The following is a 16,465-nucleotide window of genomic DNA, read 5'->3' as shown; positions in this document are numbered from 1 at the left end:
CGAATACTGAATCGTTTTTTCCACCAATCTAACTATCCATCACTGGCATTAAATTCTGAATCTTCTCCTTCTACATGTATTTGTCGCTTAAATTACAGTGCTTTTTTCCTGCAATATCGGCCCAGTAACAGGCAAGCCGTTTCCTCTTAAGTGTTTATGCCACAACTTCTTTATGCTTACCTTTCAGCATCGTTTTTCTTACTTTCATTCCACTTCCACTAGTTTGGGCAGCACACCAATTTTCAATTTCTGCTCGATTTTTCTTCCAGTCTCCAACTGTACTTTTCCTGACTCCTACCTCCAAAGCAATAGTTTTTGCCGTTACCCCAGAGTCTAGTCGCTTTATAGTGCATAGTTTCTCCTTCTAGTCGCTACAACACTTTTTTCGTTTATCACCCATTTCGTAATCTTTAATAAAAAAAAACAACGAAGCACACCAAACAACAATTTACTAACGTAACCAGGAACAATGGCAAACGTATTCTGCACTTGTGAACATCCGATACACAACTGACGAAGCGAGGAAATCCCCACTTTGCATGTCTCAACTTGTGTTATGCACACAGCACGTAGGAGGATTGTAGCAGACACCCGCTTGTAATGCCTTGGCAAAGTAAATTACAGTATGTATTCCTCATTTTATCACGGAGAATTACTGTAATTCTCCGTGATAAAATCCTTGCTCCGGATAGTATGGAGGCCGGATAGTCGAGAGTCTACTGTATTCATAAATATCGCATATGCATGCATGCATGCATGTAGAGGCCATTTGTTATTTTATATATGTGAATCTCACTTTCTAAAAGTTATAAACCTGTAGTATGTTAGTACTTGAGATTTGCAACTGAGGATTGGGTAATTTGGAAACTCTCCTGTAGAGACAAAACATGGGACCCTTTCAAACCATATTGTTTCCATTAAGCATAATGATCATGGTCTTGCACTGTGCCATAAAATTCATCTATCACTGAAGACATTCATAAACGTATACAGTAGTGGGAACCAAACCCACAGTTTGTAGGTTGGAGAGTAGAGAGACATTATCCATTTGGTCAACTAGGCTAGCAGTTATGTGAAATAAAAGAATTACCATAACAAAAGTTTTTGAATTTTGTATTATCCTATTTTGAAATATATTAATAGTTTTTTTGCATACTTATTGTTTTGATTGCAGAATCAATATCAAAAATATCCATTCACTAGGTAATAATTCTGGATCAACATTGAACCCATACCTATGGTAAAATTAATTTGCTGTATCTTATATCTTTAATAGTCAAAAATATTAAGAATAAAATAATTTTCAGTTTTGATTTAATAATAACTAGTTAATTTGCACAAGAACTTGTATTCACTGAAGTACTTATTTGCAGAGGAGGTATGTGTTCATCCTCAGAATTAAACTCCAAAGTATCAACTATCAGTTCAAGCATTATCACTGCAGATGATATGAGTGATTCTCCTTCCTCACCTGGCAGTGCATCATTTGATGATTCAGATCTTCTGTCCTCAGTTGGTGTTCTGGATGATGTTACAGCACAGTTAGCTGCTGCTGGTAAATAAAATTTTTCTTTCTTTTTTCTCCATTTAAACATTTATTTGTAAACTAGTCCATGAATTATTGCAGAATGAAAAATATGATAAAGAAATAAATTTCAATATAAACACCAACTTGTAGAAAGTTTATTTTATGCAGTACATAATTATATTGTTTATCAATTGTGTTCAATGTGATCCACTTTACTGCCTTCATATATATGCTTTGGTTGGAGAGAACTGGGTCTGAATTTGATCTAAGATGAGTAAAATTCATAAGGGTTTTCAGCTTAAGCTCAGTTAGCTGATCTTAGAAGTGTGACAGTTTATTTTCCTAGAAACTTTTATATGAAAGTAGGTCCCCTTCCACTTTCTTCATTGTACAGACAAACTGGCTAGAGAATGAATAGTTATTATGCATTGTAAGCTGCAAAGTCCAGATAATCTTCCTCATTCAAGTAAATTAATTGAAGAATGAGTTATTTTTAAAAAAAATATGTGGGAATTGTGGTTTTTTTGTTGAAGGTGAGGGAATTTTGAGAAAATGGCCAAAGAAAGTACATGTAAAAATGTTAAACTTGTTTGAATCAAATTTTATTTAATGGAAAGTTAACACAAAATTAAATTAATATTATAAAAAAGAGAGCTAACAAAATCATATTTTTGAAGCTTTGTAACAAACGTTTATAATAACCACCAAAATTTTGATTTTGGTGGTTGTTGCTGAATGATGTCTACAAAGCAGTTCAGCAAATTTTGTTGTATTTAACTTGAAGAGTTTTAATGATCTTGATAATCATTATTGTTTTTATATCTGTATCTTCAATGAAAATTCTGTTGTACTTATATTTATTTTTATAAAATGAATTTTGACAGATTAACAACTCCTCTTTCTACTTTTATTTTATTATTTATTCATTTATTTATTTTTAGAAATAGGAACTAAAAAAAAAGTGGGAGAGACCTCCTCATCACCTTCCAGGAATGTAGAGAACTGACTAGGGCTTCTGACCTAATGTCCAATCCTCAACTTCATGTGGTTCACTCCATTAGTAGCTATCCACTAACTAAATGAATGGGGATGAGCAGGCAGTGTGGGGACATATTTGACCAAATTGTGCACTCTGTTGATTTAAATCACAAATGCATATGATGGTACAATATGAAGAGATTTCATGCTGGACAGGGGGGGGGGTGCCCAGTTAAACAAGGTCCCTGCTGTGTTCATCAGGGCAAACAGTGAAAAGTCAGCTGCTGAAACTAGCTCCAACTCAACATCTAGAAGAAGAATAAACCCGAAATCAGAAGAACTGAAGATAGGAACCATCAATATAAGCAATATTAATGGAAAGGAAATCAAACTTGCAGAAGAATTGGAAAAGTACCATGTGAACATAATTGGAATTACTGAGACAAAGAACACAAAAACAAGTCAGATCTTACTAAATAATAAGTATAAGATGTTATATTCAGGCAATAATGATCAAGGAAAGGAAGGAGTAGTGATAGCATTCAACACCAAACATGACGATAAACTTGATTGGAAGACAGTTTCAAGTAGAATATGTGGGCACACTTCAAAAATGGGGAAATGAACAATGAAACTTATTTGTGCCTATAGTCCCACAGAAGGTTCTTCTCTAGAAGAACCAATTTTTCAAGTTATTATAACAGGCAGCTGACATGAGGATAATGGAAAAAGTGGTCCTTGTTGGAGATCCAAACAGTAGAGTAGGAAATGAATCCAACCAGGCATATAGGAATGTTTTGAGAAAATTTGTAGAAAAGGGCAAAGCTAATAATAATGGTAAGTATTTGCTGGATTTCTGCATTACTAGTCATTACTAATATGTCCCAACATAAAGATGTTCATAAGTTCACTTAAAGAGAAGAAATAAGACAAGTATCGTTGATTACATCATTGTTGAAATGATATATTCATGCTGGTTCAAGATACAAGAGTGTACAAAAAATTTGAAAGTGAAAGTGACCATTACTTAGCACTAAGCAGAATAAAATGGATATTACATTGAAAAGAACAGAACAAAGAACATTATGTATGAAAGTTTTAAAAACAATTAACGTTAACCAGCTTTTACAGTTAAACTGTAGACTTGACTATACAAACATTATTGAAGAAAATTTGAAGCAGTTTGAAAACAAGAACCAAACCTTGGAGTCTGAGTAGCATACAATGAAGAACACATTGATTGATTCGGCTAGGGAAGTGTTTGGTGAATTTGTAATGATGGAAAAATTAGAACCACATGGTGGACACAAGAAGTTAAAGAAGCAATTCTGGAAAAGAACAAAAGTTATTGGCAAATAACTCGTCAGATTCCCTAAAAGAATACAGATAAAAATGTGAGAGAGCTAAGTTATGTGTAAAAGTAGCTAAACAAAAGTAATGAGAAGATTTTGGTAAGAATATAGAAAATAGATATCAGGAAGATTGGATACTAAAATGTTTTGGAGGTCTTGAAAAAGCTTAGAAATGGAGGAAAGAGTACTGTAAAAGGAATCAGAGATGATAAAGGTGACATGAACACCAAAGATAAGGATATCTTAGAACTCTGAAGTAATTACTTTGGAAGACTCTTAAATGAAACAAGCAGTGACAGAATCATACTAGATCATTTTCAAGAGGAGTGCACTCGAAGTAGAAAAAGGCCATCAAAACCTTGAAATGCAGAAAGGCAGCTGGAGTAGATGTATTTGACCAGAAATGCTTAAGTATCAAGGTATAAAAGTTTTGCAGTGGTAACACTGCATAATTCGGAGGGCCTGGTCAGAAGGTCGAATTCCAGATTATTGGAGTAGAGCTCTAATAGTTTCATTCTATAAAAAAAAAGGGTAATTAAGCTGAATGTGAGAATTATAAGAGAATTTTCTACTAAGTGTTCCAGGTAAGATTTATGCACGCATACTTGAAAAGAGGTTGAAAAAGATGGTGGAAGAGAAATTTGGAGATGAACAAGCTGGGGTTCAGGCCAAATAGAGGTTGTGAAGATCAGATTTTTACTTTATGACAAATAGTTGAGAAATCGTGGGATCTGTACTTAAGTTTTGTAGGTCTGGAAAAGGCATATGACAAAATGCACAGAGAAAAGCTTTTCAAAACACTACAATTAAATACGGTAGATGGAACATTAAACTAGATTTTAGGGTAAAGACTATTGAGGTGAGAGAGAAAAGAGTGTAATTTGTCTGGGCCGTGAGGCCAAATAGAGAACACATCATCCACATATCTTAACCACATAGAAAGTTTGAGAGGGGCTGAGACAAGAGCTTGTTTTTCAAAATATTCCATAAAAAATTGCAAGGGAGGTCAGAGGAAAGAAAAGAAACTATACAGAGTACCTCTACAGTTGCTCTCCTTAACTGATAAATTTTGTGCTCCAAGAGAAATATAAAGAATGGATAGCAAAGGAACAGATCAGTTACATCAGGAGGAAAAAACATTCTTTGTTAAGTGATAAAGTGTCATTTAAAGGAATGTTGGTGAATAGCGAGGCAATATTAAAGCTGACCAAAATATCTGTATTATTTAATGTTAAATTCTCAATATAAGGTTTAAAATGGATAGTTTTTTTATATAGGAAGAGATACGACCAATGAGAGGAGTAAGAAAGCTTGCTGTTTTGCTAATTTATTGCATGGGGAACCAGAGGCAGAGGGGAAGGAGAACTTGAAGGGTTTGTGTTTTTTTTGTGATTTCAGTAGGTCAGGAAGAAACCTTTTTGAGTGGATTTTTCAATTTTTTGATCTGAGATTTGGTAGGATCGTAATCTAAAAGTCTATAGTTGGAGCAGTCAAAAAAGAAAGAAATTTGATGATGCAGAAATATAAACGTAATATGTCTGAATCAACTGTCGCAATTTTAGTATTGTTATGTATTTTCTACTACTAAAGAACAAACTGAAATGCACTTATTTCCATATTGGATTGTACATAAGAATAAACTTGGGTGTATAGCCTAACAAAGTTGAAAATCTTGGACAAAAAATGGGTATGAAACAATGTACAATCATAAAATTATCCATTTTGTATAGTGTGAATAGTGGATCTTTTAGAGACCAAATTATTTAAATGCGAAGAAAGTTCTGGTTCTGTCTGTTTTTTTTAGTGCATTTGGAATAACGATTGTACGTGATGCCATTCGATTCTTGTCATAATGAGAGGAATCTTTATATGGGAATTTTTCAGTTGAAGGCAAGTTAGCCAATTTCATATGAGATAGCAGGGTTTTTTCTCCTGGAAACTCGAGTTTTTCATCATGCATAGACAAATCTGCCTTCAGAACACATGCAATTTTCAGACAAAAATAGTAATGGTGGTGGTGGTGGTAGGCAGTAGATGGCGTTGGTGTAGATGATGGTGATAGTAGTGGTAGTTCGGTATAGTTGGTGGATTAAGTGTTGGAGATAGTTGTTGAGTAGGTGCCCTTCCTACATTGAATCTTTTGACTATTGAGGTTGTGCACAAAAAATAATAATAATAAAACTACCTTGAAAATATTTCAAGAGGCTAAGAAAGGGACAATAAAGATGTGCACGATATTGCTCTCTTGGCAAAAAATAAGTGCAGCTAAATATTTTATACAGTAATTAATCATTGAATAATTTTGAAGTCAAAAATGAAAAGAAATTAAAGATGTGGATAGGATGAACGTTTGAATGTTTCACTCTACAAAATTACATGTGGCTCCTACCATGAAAAAGCTGCTATAAACTTATAGTGTGCATTTGTACAATAGATGGGTTAATGATTTTTTTCCCCTATTAATTTTATATATTTTTTGTATTTTTTTCCCCCGTTAATTTTTTATCAGGTTCAGATATCTTGCTTTAGAGACCAAACAAGGAATTTTTTCAAGCCACTTCAGGTCTCCAATAAGTGAGGTGGTGATCTCACACGGGCAATGAAATCCATCTCCCACATGAAGAAATTCACAAGGATTTGAATTCTCAGCCTGTTTGTTTGAGCACAGATACACTGACCACTTGGCCAACCAGGCTTGTAGTAGGCTTTTTACTATTCCCATGTATGATGCTGAGATCGAAAGGCTGACATGATAATGTTATGGCATTTAGCAGAATATGACAGCAGAATTAAATATCATCATTGCAAATAAGTTTTCCCAGTCTTTGCAAAGTTTGTATGAATTACAAGGGGGAGTAAGGAAAGGTGGGTTGAGTGCTGCACCATTATGCTACAGCCAACAACTAGACTGTTCCATATCTAGCCACACAAACATGATTCTCATTAAAAATGTTTCAAATTTCAAACTCTAAGCAGTAATCAATGGTAAGAGTCCTTCCTTCTGGCACAAATTCCTTATGGATTATCCCCCTGTGATTGAAGAATGTGATCAACATGATTCTGAAATGAGATTTCTAGAAAGTAAACTTTTTTTTTTTTTTTTGCCTAAATGAGCTTGCTGATTGCTATTCTGCAAGGAAAGGTGGGTTGAGTGCTATCCCCAATAATAATGCTCCATAGGTAATTTTTAGTCATCCAGTTTGAAGATCATCTGCTACATTCTGAAGTTGTCTGCAAGGACAGAAAAATCAGAACTCCATGGTGGACACAGGAAGTTAAAGAGGCAGTGAAGGAAAAGAAGAAAGCATATCAAAAGTTCCTGTCAAATAAGTCAGCTTGTGCTCTTAGAGAATATAGAGACAAATGCAAGAATGCTAAACACTGTGTAAAACTAGCTAAACAAAAGTCATGGGAGGACTTTGGCAAGAATATAGAAAATAAATATCAAGAAGGTGGCAAAATATTCTGGAAGTTGTTGAAGAATGGAGGAAAGAGTGCTGTTAAAGGAGTTAGAGATGATAAAGGTGACATGAAAACGGGAGAAAAAGATATCCTTGATGTATGGAGTAATTTGAAAAATTGATAAATGAAACAATCAGGTGTCAGCACAGTAGTAAAAAACACTCAATGGGCATGCAATTGGGAATATACATATCCATACTTAAAGTAGAAAAAGCCATCTAAAGCCTGAAATGTGGAAAGGTAGCTGGAGTAGATGATATTTGACCAGAAATGCTCAAGTATGTAGGTATAAAAGTCTTACAGTGGCTGCACTGCATAGTTCAGAAGGCTTTTATAGAGGGATGAATCTCAGATGATTGGAGTAGAGCTCTCATAGTACCCATACATAAAAAGGGGAAATAAAACTGAATGTGAGAATGACAGAGTTAGTTCCTTACTGAGTATTCTTGGTAAGATTTATGCAAGTATACTTGAGAAATGGTCGAGAAGGATTGTGGAAGGGAAGCTTGGTAAAGAACAAGCTGGATTCAGGCCAAATGGAGTCAGTGAGGATCAGAAGATGTTGCTAAAATTATTATGTCTCTCAACATTTATGTAGCATTTCATCTGATCTGTGAAATTTTTACTTTTCTTTCTTCTCCTAAAAAAAGGTTCCTCCATTAAACTGGGCTACATTTCAGATTATTATTATAATAACACCTCAATGGAGTCCGAGGACTCATATTTTAAGAGACCATTCTACATGATACTAAATGATCCAGCTCTACTACACCATCTGTTGTAGTACAAAGCATTTTTTTTGTGTTAATTTTCTCTAGCCAATAAGTCTGTTTTGCAGGATGAAAAACTTGAGTTTCCAGGAAGGGAAAAACCTACAATCTCTGTATGAGATTGATAACTCACCTTCTTTTGATAAAACCCATATTCATTTTTAATTATGAGGACTCTTTTCAACTATAGAAATAATTATAGTGGGTTAAGCTCTTAGATTTTTAAATTAAAGATTTCTTCTACATGTTTTGCTGTCTTTCATTGGCTGACAGCATCTTCAGGAAGATTCAGTCAGCTTCACTCAAAAAAACATTTTTTTTAAAAGTTGGATGGGGAGGTTATGGAGGTTTCAAGTGATTAGAGATCTTGTTGAAGGGATAGAAGGCAACCTTTATTTTTTTTTTTTTTGACACAGTATCCTTGACTATTCTGCTCATCTGACTGTCTCAGAAGTCTACATAGAATTTTGTTGATTAATGTTCTGTTGTAACCATTCTTTTTTAGGATGGTGCTGAGGTAGTTAAGCTCTTGGTTTCTTTTATCTACAGTGGACATTCTGTAAGTCGTGGTTTGAAGGAAAAGTGGGAAAACACATGAAAAGTGGTGGTTTGAAGGAAAGCCATTTAGCACGAGGGAACACAACCTACAGTTTGGCTCAGATATGTTAATGACATATTCATCATTTGATCCAGCTCTATTACCCAATTAGAAGAATTTCTCACATACCTGAATAATATTCACCATCATATTTTTAAATTCACTGTTGAATTTGGAAATAAATAGGTTTACCATTTTTACACACACTTGTATAATTATCGAAGCAGAACACACTAAATTTTTCAGTATAGGAAGCCATCAAACACTGGATGATACTTACATGCCACACCCCATCACCAGCTTTGGTGCAAAAAATAGAACATTGTTCATTCCTTATGTTATAGAGCTTACAGAATCTCCACTAACGTAAATAAAAGAAACCAAGAGTTCGACTACCTCAGCACCATCCTTCCAAAGGATGGTTACAATAGAACATCAGTCAACAAAATTCTACATCAATTTCCAAGATGATCAGATGAACATGAAAAACAAGACTTCAGAGGAACAGTGATTCTCCCATATATAGAATAAGTGATTCTCCCATATATAGAATATATAGAAGTAAACAAGGAATCTTAATGTATAATCTAAACTATTCATAAAATGGAACATTGTTTTAGGGGAATGTAAGAAGCTTTGTAAGATATTAACTGGCCTGAATGCTGTTCTGACATTGATGGATTTTAATAATCAGGCCATCTGTCTTGGTGTGTTGCCAGAACATGTTGTTTGACTTAGTAATTGATTTCTGGACTTGTACAGGACAGTTTGTTAGAGTATAATTTTTTAATAACTTCCTTGACTAGGCATCTTGGATGAATCTGTGAAATAGTATTTGAAATTCTTTTCTTTTTCTTATATGGAATCAGAGGGAAGTTAGTCAAAACACTAAATTAGCTGTATACAATACAGTGTTCAAATCAATTTTAACTTATGGATCTGAGAGCTGGGTCAGATGTAAAACACTTGACCAGACTAGAGCAGGAGATATGAGAGTCCTCAGAAAGATTAGGGGGCTTCAACAGATGGCATCAATGGCAATATCATATTAAAAACAAGGATATTAGGAAAGAACTTGACATTCTCAGCATCCAGGAATGTGTTAGCAGAGCTAATCTCAGGTGGTATGGTCACTTAAAGAGAATGGGAGAAGAAAAATTAGCAAAACAAGTGTTCTCTGCCCAGTTGGCAGGAAAAAGACCCAGAGGAATACCAATCCAACACCAAGGTGAATTGATACAGTAAAAAGTGCCTTAGAAGATAGAAATATAAGATCTGATAAGGTAACAGACTTATCTGGAGAAAAATTGTAGGTAGGAAGTTGGTAATGATGTAAATTTGTCATGTAGTACTATCATATCCTGTATATCCCTTGAGGCTATATGTCAGGAATTTGATGATGATGATGATTCTTTTTATTTAATCATCCTTAATTATATTTAAGGCTCTGTTTTTGAAAGTTGTAATGATACATACCTTTTGCTGAGGATGATGAAACAAGCTTGCATGCAAAGTACTACCCATATAAGTTAATTTTATACAGATCCTTACTTTAATCCTCCATCATGGTTTTCTTGACTAAGATGCCTAAGAATGGTAATTTACTATATTTTTGCATTTCCAGCATGAACTTGATTTTTGGATAGCATGAATTGCACAAAATCTTCGAAGCCTTTCTGACTATGCTTCCAGATAATAAACACATCATCTACTCATCTCCACAAGACACACGTTTTTAGGATTGTCTGTGCTAGAGCTTCTTCCTCAAATTTTTCCTCATATAAATTTGCAATTGGAGCCCATCTCTAAAACATGTTTTTGGTAGTAGAATTTTCCTTTCGGTTGAAGTAGGAAAGTGTGTGATGTCAGATGGAAATAGGTTTACAAATGATACTGTGCTAATTCTTCCAAAACGTCTACTCAAGGAAGTTATTAAAAAATTATATTCTAACAAAAACCGTCTTGTACAAGTCCAGAAATCAGTTGCAAAGCCACTATCTCCTTATCCTATGCTGGTAACACATCAAGGTAGATAGCTCAATTATTAAAATCTGTCACTATCAGAACAGCCTTCAGACCAGTTAATACCTTATGAAGCTTCCTGTATTCCCCTAAAGACAACATTCCAATTTATAAATACTCTGGAGTATTTATAAAATGAGTTCCTATAGAAAGGTATATGTAGGTCAAACTGAAAAAGAACATATGAGGATTGTGGAAAATGACAGAGGAGAAAAGAATGGTTAAGTGGCACACATTCTCACAGAGTATTGCACTGTAGGCTGACCATCTGCCTCCATGTCTTACTTAGAGGAAAACATTTCTGCTTGAATGTTCGAAGAGTCTTCTGAAAGAATTTTCTCTCACAGCACATTATACTTCATGACATCTGGAAGTCTTGAAATCAGGTAGTATTCAAGACCTTTGTTATGTCAGTAGTCACATGTTTCATACAACAATACACATTGTGCATGATGTGCTTAGTGATATGTATTACTGATTGACTGGCTGGCTGTTTGAAACATTTTAGATCTTTTATATGTTCCTTGTACATCTTTCTTAAGATGCTGTCAGCCAGTGAAACATGTAGCAGAAATCCTGTTCTGATTATTTATACAGTTAATAAAACCTATATTCATTTCATCATGTCAAGAATTGAACTCGGGTCTTAAAGGTAACATGTCCCATAATTCTTCCAGCTCTGCTAAGGAGGTGTTTTTTGGAACATGGTGTTAACAGCCTCCAGTTCATGTCCTGAACTGAAATCTACGAGGTACTACAATTATTATTAGCTTTGCTCTCTTCTCCAGATTTTCCCCAAACATTTATATATATCTGGTATTCATTTCATACTCGGCTGTTTGTCTCCAACAAGAACCAGGTGTTTCTTTATATCAGATGCCGATAATTTGAAAAATTCCTCTACTCTTCATTAGTAGAACTTTCTATGGGAATTTTCCCACAGAAACTTCTAGATAAGGCAAAAATGAGTCTCATTGTCCAATTTTCAATTCTGAAATTTATTCACATTAAGCTACTTGAAATTGCCTACCATTCATGAAGTGTATTTCATGTTTAATTCTTTTAGTGTTGACTACTATAGTTACTCCTTCCTTTCTCTGATGACTATTTCCTGACCTATTTTTATCTTTTCATCTTTCTAACACTAATTATGTTGATATAGTATTTCTCTACTAGCTTTACCTCTTTTCTGTTGATGCTTCTTGGTGCCACCTGTTGTTGTTTCCACTGAGTTTGTTCCAGTATCTGCCTTTTTAGTGTTTGCACTGGTTCCTTGATGAAAACAGAAGAGAGGGGAGGGGGTCTTGTTTAACGTGGTGACTCACAGCTGGCATAACATTTGATTATGTTTTGCTAGATAACTGAAAGAAGATCTCCATACAGCCAGTAAGGAATGTGAATAACCAACTCAGATTTCTGATCCATTGTCCAGTCCTTGCCTTCCTGCAGTGTACCCAGTCACTATGTATACACTTAAATACTGAACAGATTGGATAGGCTGGCAATTTCAAAACATACCAAACCTGTATTGTGCACTGACTTGAACTACACACAAACATGATAGCAAAACATAATCAAATGTTATGCCAGCTGTGAGTCACCACGTCCTTGACTTCCTAAATACCATATTTCATTAAATTCCATCAAGCCAGAAAGGAATTGCTATTATTGTTTTGAATTGTTTTACTAATTAGTTTTGGTCAGCTTATAGTACGTTTTACAAAACATACTATAAACAAAATCATAAGCTAGCTTGAACATTATTTCTTCGAATGTCACAAGATTTTAATACTCTATTTGCATATGTCTTTAACTATACCTTAAAGGATTATTTACAAACAAGCAAAAAAAAGTTTATTTTGTTACTTCATACAATTTTGTTATTTGTATGAAGTATAACTAAAATATTTTTAATAGGACCAGTGGGTGTAGCTGCAGCCGCAGCAATTGCAACAGCAAAAAAACGAAAAAGGCCTCATTCTTTTGAAACTAATCCTTCCATCAGAAAACGTCAGCAGACAAGATTATTAAGGTAAATACATGTCTGTCAAAATTGTATTAAGATTTATGTAAATTTTATAAAGAAATGGATAAGAATAAAGAATAAACAGTATTTGCCCAAGAAAAGGATAAAAAAATGGATATTGATGTTAGTCACATTCTTAAATAAAATGCTACAACACAGTGATTAATTTTTAATAAACAAAAGTTATGCTGTTATTTCTATGTTGTTTTGAGATTTATGCAGCTTATACATGTTAAAACATAGTAAAAAAAAAAAAAAGTAGACCCCTCTTTTTCCACCTAATTGGTGCCTGGAAAACTCTCATTAAGTGAGCCCATTATAAAGCGAACCCTAATTTTTCATAGACGGTGTCATGAATTAGGATTGTGTTCCCATTGTTTATACCAATATAAACTTTTGCGTATTCTTTAAGATGATGTTTATTAATGAATGGAACTGTTGAAACTTGAAGTAAGTTCATTCCATCAATTTCATTCCAGATTCCCGAAGGCTAAAAATTTCATGCTTCTCTTATAATATTAATGGTTTCTGCTTCTTTAAGGATTTCGTATTCCCAAAGTATTACATTCCATAATGAGTCAATTCATCTTTTGACTCCATGGTGGTCTGGTGGTGTTTGTCATTTTTCTGGTTCCAGACATTTGAGGACACAAATATCTACTGCTCTGTAAATAATTTTAAACTGAATCAACAATAATTAACTGAATTAATGAGGCAAATTACAACACTTAACTTTAACTGTGGGCTTTCCTTCTGCACCTATCAAGTGATCTGGGCCCAGCAACTTACAATGACAGGTTTTTTTTAAAAATACAGATATGTATGCAATACGTTCATAATGTAAAACTCACTTATTGGCTAAAACGTAAACCATTTTGATTCAGTTATCAGAAATCCTTCATACAATTAACATGCTTAGTTTCTTTGTTGTGCTGTGTGATCTCATTCAGTCAGCAACCTTGGGTAGAAGGATACACATCCTGTTTTCTTTACTTCTGTTTTCTAGTATTTCATATATTCCTAATGGGAAAAATTTTGACAATCATCAAATCATGGGATCATAATGTGAGTGATCATAAAGTGAAGGTATACTTTATTTGATTCTACATGCCTCTCTATCTGCCATTCTCCAAACACAAGCTATTTCCTGTTTTCAGAATATATAACTGAAATGATAGCTAAATTACCAAATAAATACAACTGCTACACTTCAAACAAACATCCTTGATCAACTAACCAAAGGACAAACACTTCATCCTTTCCATCACATCTAGGAATATATGAAATGTTGTGTATCTTACTTGGCCTACTGTGGACAGACAGGAAGAGCTGTTAATATGTAATTCAAAGAACAAGATGCACTTACTACCATCATTATGGCAAGTGAGAACTGGCAGATCTGTGCTTTGGATACTTTTTTTATGCAGGATTAAATGGCAGAAAACTACAGTGCTCTATATAAGTCATTACAAGTTGGAAAGATTATTGAAGTCAGCAGCAGTGAAAATTTCTCTTTACCTCAACAAGCGTGGCTGTGGTACAAGACAGTCATTTTAAGACCAAGCTTATTTTTAAAAATTTTTTTTTATTGAAGATAAGAGAGCTTTAAGTACTTTAGTTCATTTGTCCATTACAATTTGAACTATTTCCAACACATTGTTATTGCCTATATATTGGGTGATTGTTTGTGCTCTGAAGATGCTGGTTTAAATTTCAGAAAAATATCAACTACTTAATAAATATCTTATTTGTTCTTAGTGTTTAATACCATCAGACATAAGAAGAATGATTCTAAAAATGTTTCGGTATTGTTTTGCTTTATTATGCTATTTGCTTTTTATCTTTGCAGAAGCTAATGCAGTCAACTTACACAAAAATCCTTTCAACACTTTTGTATATGGTTTCAAACCTGTGATTAGTCCTGAGAAAAGTCCCTAACAATAATGTTTACTTAGCAGTGAGGCACTAAAGTTACATCATAGCAAACTGCATTTACTAGATAACATCAAAATCCATGCCTCAAAATTGTTTGCATGCTGAGCCCAGATCTTTTCATTTTTCACTTAACATGCTGAACAGATATGTCAGAGGAGTTGTTGATGGTGATATATACATGAAGGGTGATTACCCTCAGTCTTCATAGACATGAATTTCTAGAAGTCCAAGAGGGAAACGAGATATTTTCAGTCAGACTGGCTTAGATGATGGGAGTAACCTTCCTGATATTTGCAGTTGGAAAAATCATCTGTTCTTAAAAAGCTCAGTTGTAATTAGATATGTTCTTCCATTTAAAAATTTAATAGTATGTCTGCATGTGGTGCTTTTTCATTGTAGACTGCTGGATTTAGGATTTTTTGTACACAAGCAATTGTTTATATATTAAGACAATAAAATATATTATTTCTATATTATATTATTTCAAGATACAGTCAATCGAGACAGATGTATTATTTCAATCAGAAAAGAATGCAAAATACATATAAATAGCAATTCCTAGTAATGGTTTCTCTGACCATGTAGTCATTGTACAGTACCAAGTATTGCTCAAAGAAGATTTCAAAGAAATCAGATAAGCTCTCCTCACTCAACAAAACTTTAAGAAATTTTGTTTGATATCAAGAATTTAGTTTTTATGTCTTTGCTACACTGATATTTGTTGAGCATAAGTTACCTTCAGCTTGTAACAGAAATATAGAGTTATGGTGAAGCTTAAAGGAAGAATATAGAAATTCTTTTTGAAAGATAGCCAGAACAGAATGCATAATTGACAGTGTCTGACTAGGCTAAACCTTGAAGCCTAAAGGTGATGTTCATGTTACACAGTCTGGTTGTATGCTGAACTTTGATAACTCCAAATCTATTTGCGGTAACTAAATTACACCTATGAATTTGTGGGGTCATTGATAGTAGTCCGGAATATATCTTACAGGCATCAGGCTGGAGGTAATTTTTTTTTTTGTTTATATGTAAATTTAAGTGCAGGTTATCATTCATATTGTAGGTCTTATGGAAATGAAGCACAGTGCAGAGGAATGAAATTAAACAATAGTTTAATACTACTGTCACAGGCAACACATAGGAAGTAGAAATGATTAGATTCAGAGCTTAAAGTCTTCTCTATGGGCACTAGCATTAGTCATTGAGGGGGGGGGGTAGAGAGAGAGAGAGAGAGAGAGAGAGAGAGACCAACCTTAAAATTACTATGGGTATGTGAAACTTAACAAGTTTCATGCATCCATATTTATTTGCAGATTCCAGAAGAAAAAAAAAGTCTTGTTTAAACTTTTTGTGATTACATAAGTTTTTTATTTGTTTGATTCTGCAAGTAGTATCCAGGCCTGGTGGTTCATAGTTATGGCAGTAGATGTATTTTTGGTGTCTCTCTAGGAGGATGTTGTTTATTCTTCTAGTTTGGTCATAAATAGACCAGCTTTCAGGTGCAAGGAATTTTGTAGATCGTATCATAACTGAGAGGGAAAGACGTTAATCTTTAGGTACATAAGGATAGTTGTGATGTTTAAAAGTTATATGAAGATTATATGCTTTTAAAGTCTTGACTATTTTCTGTATCTGATGCACTAGATATATTTATCTGGTATATCATGGGTTAGTAAGAGTCCTTATTTTGTTAATTGGGTTGGAATTATAGCTGTTACAGATAACTTTAGGAGTACAATGTAGGCAGGAGTTGAGGAGTGTCTGCACCGCTAAGGAATACGGCCAAACTAA

The 16,465-nt window shown here is 34.1% G+C and overlaps 1 protein-coding gene across 3 annotated transcripts in view; it reads left to right on the top strand.

The window, feature by feature from the left end:
* LOC150101947 (DNA-binding protein P3A2-like) overlaps positions 1 to 16,465 on the top strand; it is a 224,591-nt gene that overhangs the window by 35,822 nt on the left and 172,304 nt on the right. For 2 of the 3 annotated variants that reach the window (XM_090400040.1, XM_090400038.1), the window contains exons 2-3: positions 1,374 to 1,555; positions 12,628 to 12,742. In XM_090400040.1, the coding sequence (XP_090256166.1) occupies positions 1,374 to 1,555; positions 12,628 to 12,742 (297 nt within the window). Of the gene's footprint in view, positions 1 to 1,176; positions 1,241 to 1,373; positions 1,556 to 12,627; positions 12,743 to 16,465 lie in introns of those variants that run through there. The other variant, XM_090400039.1, reaches the window with a different exon arrangement.

The sequence above is a fragment of the Typopeltis vanoorti genome, chromosome 11 (assembly GCF_054136105.1).
Source record: "Typopeltis vanoorti isolate ZY-2024b chromosome 11, IOZ_Tvanoo_1.0, whole genome shotgun sequence".
Taxonomy (NCBI): domain Eukaryota; kingdom Metazoa; phylum Arthropoda; class Arachnida; order Uropygi; family Thelyphonidae; genus Typopeltis; species Typopeltis vanoorti.
The sequence above is the reverse complement of the archived record's forward strand: the minus strand, read 5'-3'. Positions and strand labels throughout refer to the sequence as shown.